The sequence below is a fragment of the Myxocyprinus asiaticus genome, chromosome 21 (genome assembly GCF_019703515.2).
Source record: "Myxocyprinus asiaticus isolate MX2 ecotype Aquarium Trade chromosome 21, UBuf_Myxa_2, whole genome shotgun sequence".
Taxonomy (NCBI): Eukaryota; Metazoa; Chordata; class Actinopteri; order Cypriniformes; family Catostomidae; genus Myxocyprinus; species Myxocyprinus asiaticus.
In genome coordinates, this window is record NC_059364.1 from 35,978,619 (window position 1) to 35,991,361 (window position 12,743).

The window sequence follows — 12,743 nt, forward strand, 5'->3', positions numbered from 1 at the left end:
AGTTTTTTTTTTATTTTTATTTTTTTTACTTGTACCATGGTATTCAATGAAGTATCTTGTACCAGAGACACTATTTGGGGACAGAATAGAGAGGGAGGAATTTGTGATGGCCCTGCCTTGGAGTACCATGTAAACTCCATCGTAGATGTAAATGGTAATTGGTAACATAATTCAAATATGGTAATATGGCCATTCAGTATTATTATCCAATAACATCACTATTCCATAGTACAGCCATAGTTCTTTCATGCAAGGGTGTATTAGTACAAAGACGAGCACAAACAATATTTCTAACATGAATAAATACAAAGTAACCAGACATGGAACGAAGATTGATATGCTTTAATAAGATATCAGTGCAGAGATACAGCTTCTTATTGGGTAAAATTTCCCATACAGTAATGTCAACAATAATCATAACAACAGTATCATAACAATGTCAATATAAATGTAGCATATTAAAATATGTATGTACTTTGCTTACTGTGACTAAAACATCCAACATTTTAATAAGATACTATCCAAAGAAACTGCCTATTTTATGCATCAGCATCCTAATGTTGTCTTTAAAGTTGAAGAAACACCAATCAGGCAAAAGTTAGGAGAGTATAAATTGATTCAAAAACTGCAATGTCTAAAGGGAGTCTAAGATTGGCGAATGACCTTTGTAGTAGTTATAGACAGACTTACCATTGCTTTCTGCACATTCAAATGCACAACTATCACTGCAACTTCAACATCATGGCTGCACTGTTAGAAGCTACTGTATGATATGAGTTAACTCTTTCCTATTTGTTTTTGACTTTGGCATTCATTTGTGAAAATTCAAGTCATATGTATAAAGCATTACTTTGTGGGTTGGCTGTTTTGTACACTATACATGGCTAAATGCTGCACAGCGCTCAGTGACACCTACATTTGATTGTGATAAGGCACCTCTGGCACAGTTTATACATGAAAGTATTGCCTTAATGAAATGCTATTACAGTACTACAAGCCTAAATACAAGCTTAGCACAGCTGTAATACACTGAATTGACTTCTTTGTTTGCATTCCTGTGAAATCCATGTTTTTTTAATTAAATGTATTAATTTAAAGATGCACTCAGTATTTTTTCATCATTAAAAAAGTTTTACTCCTATAGAAATTAATAGTACATTTGAAACATAGGTATAAAATAATTAACAATTACATGAAATGAAGACTCATATCAGTCATATCAGTTACCTTATAAAAGCTGTTTTATTCTACATGGAGAGGGTCTCCTCATGGGGGCTGCCATGTTTGAATCACATGACTAGTCAAATACTACTAGCTTAATCTCAGTAACAGCCTTGATATTGGACACTTTCACTTTTGGACTGACTGTGTAAAGTGGATTTCTACAATGGCATCTGTAACTGAAAACTATTGATTTTAAATGATGCTGCATCCATGCAACTAGTGTAAGTCCAAACGATTACACAGAAGTTACTGAGTGCACCTTTAAATGTATCAATTTAATCTGGTTTATAGTATATGAAGAATTCCATGCACTTTACCTTAACAGAGGTGACAAAAATATTGTTTTCCCTGTTTTTGAAACATTTAAAAAGTTAATTCGAGAGAGTTTGGAAAGAAGGATCCGTCTTATCCAAGTTGTGGAGAGGTTAAAAAGATTTGGACAGACTAAGAAACTGTTATCTCTTTTTCTGTCCCTCACAGCTGGGACACCTGTTATCTCTCTACCTGTCTCAAACTCTCATGTCAAACTGTAATTGTCTATCACAGGGCCAGACAGGAGTAGCAATCTACAGTGGGGTCCACAAGTCTACAAACACTTGTAAAAGGCTTCTATTTTTTTCAGCATAACAAATTGCATGACTTGAAAAAATAATATGAATTTCAGAGTTTAGTAGTATTTGGTATGTCCTTTTTGATTTAATGACAGCATGCGCTCGAGCTGACATGGATTCTTTTGTACAAAAAGAGTATAATTTTGCTTACATTAGATTAGTAATCTAGAATCTTTTTATTTAATTATTATTATTATTTATTTTTTCAAAATCCTAAAATGTTCAGTTCTCAGACTTTTGGACCTCACTGTATATAAATCTTCTACACTAATATCTAAATAAGTTTTCAAGATCTAGTTTCAAATCTCTCTGTGACATTTGGATAGCACTACACACTTATAAACCTCATAAACATGCTAATGAACAGGAAACTAACTTATTTGCAAAGCAACTGTAGGTAAATACTGAATAAATATGACTGATTAGCTAAGGTACCAGATGTAAACAAAATTTAAACTCTATGGGTGAATGTCACGATAACATGCAGGTCACATTTCGTATATATATATATATATATATATATATATATATATATATATACTGTATATAATATGAAGAAAATGAGACCTATTTTGTCAACCCCTATTTTTGCAATATTCAATTATTTTCAGAACAATTTTTTTTTTGTAATAACCACTATTCTTAATGGTAGTTGTCATTAGATTGTCAATAATTTAATACAGTATTTTATGTATTACAGTAAAAATGACTTCAATACAATTCGTTTTTTTGTTTTGAAGTAGTAGTAGCATATATCAAAGGTGATACAACACACTAATAAAACACTACCATGGTATATAAATATTTTAAATAATAAAAAATAAAAATAATATTTCATTTCTAATATATCACTTTTTCTAGCATTAAAGTAATTCGATTTTTTCCCCCATTACAATATTGAGAATTTATGTGGCATGTTGGAAGAAATTACCATGATCATGTTCTTTAAGCCAAACAAACATAATATTATTATTGAACACATTATTTCTTTCATTTGAGTTTGGAGTAAAACATGTTCTTGACATGTTTCGTGAGATTCACTCCTCTACTGAATCAGCTTTACTTAGTTGTGCATAACCACTCTCGTTTACCATCTTACACAGCTAAACCACCATAAAGCAACACATCTCCAGTCTGTTAACAAAACTGTCTATTACTTTCAAAACTTGCTCTTACTGGATTGTGTGCCAAACCTTATCTTTGTACCTTGAATTATTTTGAATCTTATATACAAGTCACTTTTTTTTTTCTTTTTTTTTTTTTACTAGGGGTTTACATTTACATTAAAATTTAACAGAACTTCTAAGGCATATGCTTGGCTACGTGTGTTTGTTTGTGAATGTGTGTCTACGCATAACAGAACAGCAGATTAGGCAATCAACAACTACAGTCCTTGTGACATAACTACATATTGCCACCAGCCACAAAGGCCTTGTATGGTCATAACTAAAAGTATTAAGAAATATTTTGGATACCAAAATGAATGTTTCAACTTTAAAGACAACCTCAAGGCAATTAAAATAGGTTGCTAAATGTTATAATATAATACCGTGTCTTAGCCAGTCGTGACTTGTTAAAGTGACAAGCGATAAATGGTATCTCTTGCATCAGTTTCTTTTTGTCGATTGTTTGTTTCCGATTTCTGTGGATACTCGCTAGCACCGCCCATTGTGAACTCACATTTGTCCAAAATCCTGCTCCTCATAACTGTACATGAAACATAAAGTATGTTCTGATTGGCCAACGTAGTCTCATGACAATTTATATTACAAGATGGCAAAAGCGTATTTCATACGACTTGACTCTTATGAAAAGGTATGACTTTTATTCCCATAAAGACCAACCAATCAACAAACAGAATTTCAAACCGATTTTATGCAGGCTAAAATTTTAGCGAGCCTCCAACACTTTATTTTAACAAAGGAAAAGTCAGTATACAAACTGGATACTCATTCCATTTGTATTTATGCAATACAAATGACTCATGTAAAATGTTGGGTGCAATCCAATTACAATGTAACTAGTTACTGTAATCTAATTCCTTTTAAGTAAAAAAAAAAGGTAATGTATTACATTTTAAATTCTTGTAATCAGATTACAGTTACTGACTTTCAATTAATTTAATTACTTTTAAGTATATTATAGGGTAATGCTTATTTCTTATATATTATTTATGTAGAATACATGAATTATGGTCCCGTAACGAGTCACTGTGAAGGAGAAATGTGAGGTGCTGAGTGTATGATTTATGGGTGACAATGAACTATAGAAATATAGACATTATTTTGAATTTGTTGACTGGAAAAGTGTTTTAGAAAGTAACTTAAAAGTAAAGTAATTAGTATTGTGATTATTTTTTCAATGAAGTAATTAGTAATCGTATTTCAATTTTAGATAAATAATTAGTAATTTGTAGTGGATTACTATTTAATTAACTCACCCAACACTGCTCATGTATGTCAATAACCTGTAATACACTCATATCGTTCCAAACCCCGAATTTTTCATTTTTCCATAGTACACAATTTTCCTATTAAATCGTTGTTAGGTTTAGGGTTTGAATTAGGGGTTAAACTTAGAAAAAAAATTAATAACATTGTTTGTTGGTTTGTTAATTTTCTCTATGGGAGTAAAAGTTGTAAGTTTTTGTATGAGCCAACTTGAACGATTCCATAAATTTTCGGCATCTCATACTATTATTAATAGCTGTCATGAGTCCGGGTTGGATTGTCCGTGATTGTGAAATGTCACGCAGCAGTTTCGCGTTCAGTGTGGACAGACAAATTGCTTGTTGCTGGAAACTTTTTGCATTGCGTCCGTAAAAAAATGCATGTGGGTCAAACTGCTTTAAGCACCATCTTTTAACAACTGCAAGAAATCTCTAGAATTAAACAAAATTTTGAAGGATCCAATAAGCTACCAGATTTCCTTTAAAAAATATTTTTTTTCCAATTTTCATTTTTAAATCAAACTTGACTGGCCTGCCAATAAACATTAAATGCATTTTTTCAGAAAAATGCCACCAAGAAAGAACACGGGACACCAGCACAATACGACTATACGGACTCTGATTCACATCTACTGAGTAGACAAGACAAAGTACCAAGACAATAAAGCGCTACAACACATAAATTCATCATCAAAGTAGAAATCTATAGTAGAAATCTCAGAGCATCTTCCTTTAAATATGTATTTTTACAGCTAAATTGACAAAAATATATGTATTTAGAGTGGTCTCCACACTAAGGCAATAAACAGAGACAGAACCACAGCAATGCCACTAAATGAACAAAAATAAGGCACAGAAGCCATGAATAACATGAAAGAAGTGGTCAGTGTGGAAAGCGGCTTATTGTGTCAGAGGTAGGAAAGTTAGAACATATGATAGAAAAGAGAACATTTAAAAACAAATAGCCTAGCTTACAGTAGATCATTTTTCATATCTTTTTTGTCTGACATTAATAGATAGCTTCACCAAAATAATCTGACAAGATTAGATAGATAGATAGCCAGCCAAAAACAACGCAACAGTTAGACTCCTCCAAAAATTCTTAAATTCATTCAGAAACTTGTAACTGAAAATAGGACATGTATATAAATTATGAAGATGTAGACAAGAATAATAGAATCAAAGCTACATGTTTTATGTATGCAGTCAGTTAGGTGTGACTGTGAGAGATTGTGTCTGTATGTATAGTGGCCACAAAAAGTATTTCGCCACTTAAGCCAGACTAAAGAGTGCATGAATGTCTTTGCATTAGAAAACAAAATATTAAAAAGTGGCATTTATTTTAAAGGAAGATAGCACACTTTTCAAGCTACACATTTCACAAAAGAAGTTAAAAAATTTAAAAGAAGAGGTTTCAAATTATACAACAATAGATATACTGTTAAAAACGAAAACAAACAGTATCTGGATGCTTTTTGTCCATGTGGTTACTCTGCTAAGACACTTGCGTGAACTTGAAGGCAACTGACTTCATACATCCACTAAAATCACCTTGAGACCAGCTGGTTAAAAGTCATTACGAACATGCCTGAGAAAAGTGAAATTCATTATGAGAAAAACTGTGGGAAATGTTTGCAAATATCTAATGCAATGACATTCATACTGAACAGTTTTTAAATGTGGCTTTAATGTCTAAATATATTTTTGGGGCCACAAGTCAAGGTGTTCTAGGCTGGGATGGTTATTGTCACATTGGTGATGGTCGGATGACACCTAGGGTTGGGTTAAGAAGGACTGCATTTCTGTGGGCTAATAGTGAATACACTGGCTTAAGTGGATTGGTCTAATGCCTTTAGGAGGTCACTGCCCTGCAGCAAATGCAGATTTCCTTGCAAGGGGACGTTGACCTCGCAGTCATAACGCGTCAGTTCAGGCAGAGAGTAGGTCTTGAAGGAGGGCCCGATGAGACGACTCGCAATTCCTAGAAACACAAGCAGTTCTAAGAATCAGTATTCTGTATTCAACATCCTTCAGTATCTTCCATAAACATCATGACTCAATAATGCAAACAATGGAGTCCAAAAGTCTGAGGTCACACTTAAAATGCTTCTACTTTGCATTTAATTCAATTATTTTCATTACAGATTATATTATCAGCACAACAATTTTAGAGAAAAGTTGAACTGAATGAAAGCATGCACTCGAGCCAGCATGGACTCAATAAGTTTGTGTAAAACCTGATGATCATGTTATCCAGCATCACTTGAGAATACTCCAAAGAGCATCATGTGTGCTTCAATGAAAGCAAGGAAATTAGACCTTCTGTACAAAGGTTTTAATATGGTTAATGTCACAAATAAGTTTATTTTATGAGTGACCAGAAAATTATAGTTTAAATCACAGATTTTCAAAGTGGTCTCAGATTTTTGGACCCCAATGTACAGTACAAGTGCAGATAAGTTTATGTATGTCAACAGTATAAGCTTACCATCCATTTTAGAGGAGGGCAGCATGTTGAACTCTCTGTAGTTACAACACGGTTGTCTGTAGCATTTTGTAGCTTGGCCCGCCTGATTACCCGGATACTGGATCTTCCTGTGCTGGTGATCCATGCCTCCATTATGGGACATGACTTTGTCTGAGTAAAAACAAATTTGATCATTAATTTAGTGACGTTCTCTGCAAAACAACTGCTAAAGGCCCCGATATACTTCATATGAAATCGAAGAATGAACGTGTGACCTAGAGCTCCACCTACTTTGAGGCAGACATCTAATTCCGTTTATGTTTTTCAGTCAGTCAACACATCGGCGTGCAGTTATTAGCGAGCTGGTGCAAATTTACATTAATCTGTACAATTGTTCGCATAAAGACATTTTTCAAGACCATGTCATGACTTTTTTTAATGGTTTAATTAGTCTACAAAAGGAATCAAATCTACTCAAATACTCTTAAGTGCCCATTCGCTCTTTTGTTTTAAATGCTGCTTCACTCATGTGCCGTCTGCGGTGAAAGCCATTCACACATCTGCACAAAGTAAGATATACACCTGAAGTCAGAAGTTTACATACACTTAGGTTGAAGTCAATAAAACTCACAAATGCAAATGGGTCTTCCAAATGGACAATGACCCCAAGCATACCTCCAAAGTCGTGGCAAAATAGCTCAAGGACAACAAAGTCAAGGTATTGGAATGGCCATCACAAAGCCCTGACCTCAATCTGATAGAAAATTTGTGACCGTGTTTAGCGTGTTAGCGCATTAGCATCATGAATTCAGAATGTAAACAAGACAAACTGCACATTTTCTATTGTATATACTGTATTTTACTTTAAATCATCATCGAGTGGTTAAAACAGCTTCTTTTACTGACCTCATGTGAATTCTACTCATAAAATGAGGGACAAAGTAATTGATAACACATTTTAATGTCACATTAGTTAAGGTTGTAGTGTCCTCATATTTAAATGCTGCTCTAAATGCCTCTCACAGCTGTGTGGCAGGTGTTTGAATGTTCCCAAACAGTATAACATTGCTCAGCTGTTTCAAATTTCTTTTTACTCCTGAACGAAGAATGAAGAAGAACTTCTCCAGAAGTATATTGGGGTGTTAAGAAAGCTTCTCTGTTGAAATGCAGTTTGGAAAGAGTGCTAAGTAGTAAGTAGATTTTTCCATTTTCTGAAGAAAATGTGCATGGTGTTTGCCCAAGCAAAAGTTACCACCATAAAGCTAGGATGTCCTGGGAGGTTGCCAGGGCGTTGCTATGCGGTTGCTAGGGCATTGCTATATGGTTGCTAGGGTGTTCTGGGAGGTTTCTTACTAGCCCAAGTCAAAAGAGTACATCTCAATCTCATTCTCCACTTGGCACGGAGATTTGGACTTCTTTGAGCAGAAGACAAAAGCTTTTGTTTATTTATTTTTTTAATTATTTAATGTATTAATATTTAATTTTATATTTATTTTATATTATTTATATAATATTTACATTTATTATAATAGTATTCATTTTTGATAATTAAAATTAATTAAAAATGTTTTTGTTGTTTATCTGGTATAGGCACAGAATTGTAAATAGCTTAACACTATAATATTCTTTTAATATGAAAGGGGTCATGCCATGAGCAATACAATTTTCTGTGATCTTTGTTTTGACATATAAGAGGTCATTGTACTATAAAAACAGTTTCAGAACTCAAAACTTCCTCCTCAATGCGACTCGTTCTCTACTTCCTCCACATTGTGATGTCATAATGTAGTAGACTTTAGCATTTGACCTCCACCACAACAACACATCAATGCCTACTTTATCTTTAATCACTCCCGTAGCCGCACCCAGTAGTGTGAGCAGTGAGAATGCAAGAAGAGAGAGCAGGTCAGTCAAGAGCAGAGAGCCAGTCATAACAGTGGGTGTTTACTGTCAAGTCTTAAAGGAGAGGCAGCACCAAAACCAAGCATTTCTGACAGAGGGTCCGAATGAGGGTGGAAAATGATCATGTTTTACAAATATATGACTGTTTTTTGTGCAAAAAAGCTTTTCTAATATATAAGTGAACCTCAAGGAAAAAAGGCATGTCATGACCCCTTTAAAGGGGTGTTCTCTTCTGAAAACTTACATTGTTTTTTCCCCATAATATTTGGTGGAGATGGGGGCAAAATTTGCTTCGGGCACCTATTTGCGGTCTATCAGTGGCCTTAAGTGTAATAAAAGGGTCATGATACCTGATAAAGTGTTAGTGCTCAGAGATTTCCTGTCCATGACGGCACAGCTCTCATGCCTAAGTCTCTTCCACATAGTCGGTTGGGACTTAGTGAGGGGTGTCTCACCCTAAAACAGATAGTATGCGTTAACTTCAAGAGATACAACACAATGTAGAAATCACTGGCCCATCCATAATGTATTTTTCAAGTTAAATATAAACAAACCATGGCCATCTGTGTAAATGAGCGCTTGAAACTGTTAGTGAGAGCAAGCGGAGCTGGACTCATCTCTCTGTAGCTCTGCGCAAAGTTGCCCATGGGTCTGTAAAACAAACAGAGGTGTTATCCAGACCAAATACAAAGATCAAATATTACTGTCACAGTCTGGCCTGAATGTGCCTCCCCTGACTATCTGTTAGTCTCATCTGAATGTTTTTCCTGTGTTTGCCTTGTCTCTCATGAACTCTTGTGTCTTGCAGGTGCCACACTGTGTTTGCCAGCTCCAGTTGCCTTGGCAACAATCATTACTCCAATCAGCTGGTCATCCACGGCACCTGCTCTCCCAATTACCTCTCCCTATATCAGCTCCCTTGGTCTTGAGTCCTGTGCTGAATCATTTTGTGTATTTGTTAGTGTGTTAATCTGTTCCCTGAGTCTGTTGGTTTTGCTACATAATTTTTTTGGTTGGTTTTAGCATTTTACTAGTTCTGTTTTCAGTTCACCTTTTCTCCATCGAGAGAGTTTTTGTTTGTATTTTGTCTTTTGCCTAATAAAGCTAATTTTTGCCTCATCTCTGCAACTGGGTCCTTCTTCTCTGAGACAACCATGACGATTATGCCACATGACCAAAAGCATGTGGACACTTGATCACCACATTCATATGTGCATGTGCTTGATTTCAAATCAATAAGCAACATATAAGGAGATGTTAGTTTCAGTCACCATTCACTTTGACTGAGGCTGTTATTAAGCTTAGTATCTCCTTTTGTGTTCTGAGTAACAGAGAAAGTCCTATGGGTTTGAAATAACATGACGGTAAATAACGATGACAGAATTGTCATTTTTGGGTGAACTATCCCCTTAAGATTTGACTTCACTAGAATTACTGAATAGTCAAACCCTTTAATTAGAAGCGTGTGTCCACATATTTTTGGCAATGAAGTGTCGTCACAAGAGAAACACGCTAACGAACACAGCATACAATGCAGAAATACCTTGGCAGATAATGTGGTATTTGATTTGCTGGCATGGTTTGGCAAGAAAGTTTTGCAGCTAAAGGATCCATCATTCCAGCCTTGCTGTGTAATGGATGGTCAGGTGGCCATTGCAAATTCTGACACCCTCCCATTAAAGAAAGTGGGGTGCTGGCTGGGTCATGGTAAGGAGGCATCGGCACAGGCTCATTACTGTAGGGTACATTTGGCCATGACTCTACAGACCCTCCATTAATGGTCTGCTTTTCCCCTCCTGAGCTAATGTTGGGCTGGAAATGAGCTGTTGAAGGAGAGCCCAAGGGTTGGAAGAGGCTGGTTATGTTGCTAAAGCTGTGCTGGCTTGTTCCCAGACCTCCAATGGCCTCAGATGAAGGCTCCTCTTGGCAGATGGGATTGAGCTGGAAGTCCTCATCATCCATGGGGATGTAGGGAGCCAGGGTCTCCAAGTCCAGATCACTTATGTCAGTCTGAAAGGTATTGGGAGGTCAGAGGTTATCAAGACCAGATTCCACATTCAACACCTGATTCTGAGTCCTTTTAAATTATAAATGTGACATTATATATAACAGGTCATATAATCAATTGAAATTTTTCTTGATCTTTTAAGATAACAGTTACATGTACCATAAAAAAATTAACAACAAAAATCCTCCCCAGTCCAAAAAGACCATTTATTGAAATTAAACTGCAAAAATGTCACATTCTAATTCTTAACCTGAAACATTAACAAATGGCTGCCAACATTTAACAACATTTAGGGGTCAAGAATGCCTATTGACCTGTTTCAGTGATGCCACTTTTTCCTCGCAGTTGCCATATTTGTGACCATCAAAAGGAGGAAACAATGGTGGTGAATAGAAAAACACCCATAAAACGATATCAAGAAAAACCTCAAAAAAACGCTTTTGATCAATGCCAAGTCCCAGGAAAGGTGTATTCAGGTCTGAGGTCAGCACAAATATTGCCAAATTTGACTTTCGCTGACTTTAAATATATTTTATCCATGATTCATCTCCATATGCAGGCGAGTCTGAGTGTGACCAGCGAGTGCACAAGCCTACCGGTACATCACCATAAACATCACTCATTCATAAGATACAAACGTCTTTGTGTTGTTTTCTGCTCTGATTTGGTCAAAATATTATAAAACGTCTGAGATGATCCCGTCTGTATGAATGTAAGAGCTGCTTGTAACTCATTAAGAATACACAGAAAGCAAATTAGTGAATAAGAATAATATGTTTACATTGTAGTCTGGTGGTCTGAATAAAGTCTGTGCTTCATAATCTTATGATGAGTTGTTTATTGACTAACATTACTATATACACATTAAATATATACTATATATTCACATTATAGTGCTTTTTCATTCATTACAATGTGTTACAATTATCACATACCTTTTATAAAGTCTGGGTGTTATGAATAGCATGCACATTTCCATTTTAACTGTATCCAAATCGATGATGTTATAAATATAATTGACATGTGTATGGATAACTGACATGTCTGAATAAATTAACAAAGACCCACGAGTGTTTTTATTCGTGCTCTCCCCATTCATCGCTGCTTGACTTTGGCAAAATGAAGCCGTCTCACTTAAAAGATAAACCTTTTGCCGCATCCCACAGCGCAGCACAATGAAGAAATATGGAATTTTGGTCACAAACATGGTGGCGCGGTGATACGGTGACATCACATGAAACAGGTCAATACGGTAATTCGAAACTTTGTCCGTCCAGTCACACTGAGGTAATAAGAATGAAGCAGGCTACATACTATAATTAGTAAGAACAGAGGAACTAACAAAGTAAAAAGTGTAGAAGGTTTCCTAAACTCTTTCCAAATATTTCTTAAGACAACCTTTAACAAGGTCTGCAATCGTTTCATTCCAACCTTAATAATTTGTGCGGCACATTTTAGCGCTTTAAAAACATTGTAAGTGGACCTTTAGGGGAAAGCATTAAATAGTAAAAATTATTTGACAACTTTAAAATGTGATATTGCTTTATGATTTGTAGGAGTCAGTCATAGTATGTGTGATACAAAACATAAATCAATGTCAACAAAATATTACAGGTTAAATATCTTTTAACCTGTTGGTTGAAAGAAGACTTTGTCTCTTGTGTGTCCAAGGAAAATAGCTTCTCGGTGAGCTCCACCTTCAGGTCACTATCCACTCTGTTGTAGTAATCTTCTGGCCTGCTAGGCTGTTCAACAGAAGTGAAACACCATGATCAGATCAGACATCAAAATATACAGTAAAGAGAAGATTTTGTAAGGCTGTTTACCGTAGAGCAACTGCTTAGGCTGGGAGTAGCACTACTGGGAGGCGGAGCTTGAGGTACAGAGAAAGTGCTGGCCATCTTGGGCATGTCTGCAGCATAGCTTTGCTTGTGGCCATCATGAATAGTGTGAGAGACAGGAGGAGCAATCGAGGATACTTTGCTGTACATCTGGTGCTTTTCATACTGGGGCTGACCTGAAGATAAGCAGAGTAAAAGCCCAACATAGTCACAGTAAAGTTTGACTCACAACAGGTCATAA

The 12,743-nt window shown here is 35.6% G+C and overlaps 1 protein-coding gene across 2 annotated transcripts in view; it reads right to left on the reverse strand.

Moving 5' to 3' along the window:
- Window positions 1-323: 323 nt before the first annotated feature.
- The window catches only part of LOC127412170 (endothelial PAS domain-containing protein 1-like), a 106,511-nt gene continuing 94,091 nt past the window's right edge, over window positions 324-12,743 (reverse strand). For both annotated transcript variants that reach the window (XM_051648321.1, XM_051648323.1), the window contains exons 10-16: window positions 12,488-12,678; window positions 12,293-12,406; window positions 10,197-10,663; window positions 9,208-9,304; window positions 9,004-9,109; window positions 6,773-6,922; window positions 324-6,265 (exon numbers count right to left, since the gene is read on the reverse strand). In XM_051648321.1, coding sequence (XP_051504281.1) covers window positions 6,114-6,265; window positions 6,773-6,922; window positions 9,004-9,109; window positions 9,208-9,304; window positions 10,197-10,663; window positions 12,293-12,406; window positions 12,488-12,678 — 1,277 coding nt within the window. In that variant the 3' untranslated portion in view covers window positions 324-6,113. The remainder of the gene's footprint in view (window positions 6,266-6,772; window positions 6,923-9,003; window positions 9,110-9,207; window positions 9,305-10,196; window positions 10,664-12,292; window positions 12,407-12,487; window positions 12,679-12,743) is intronic.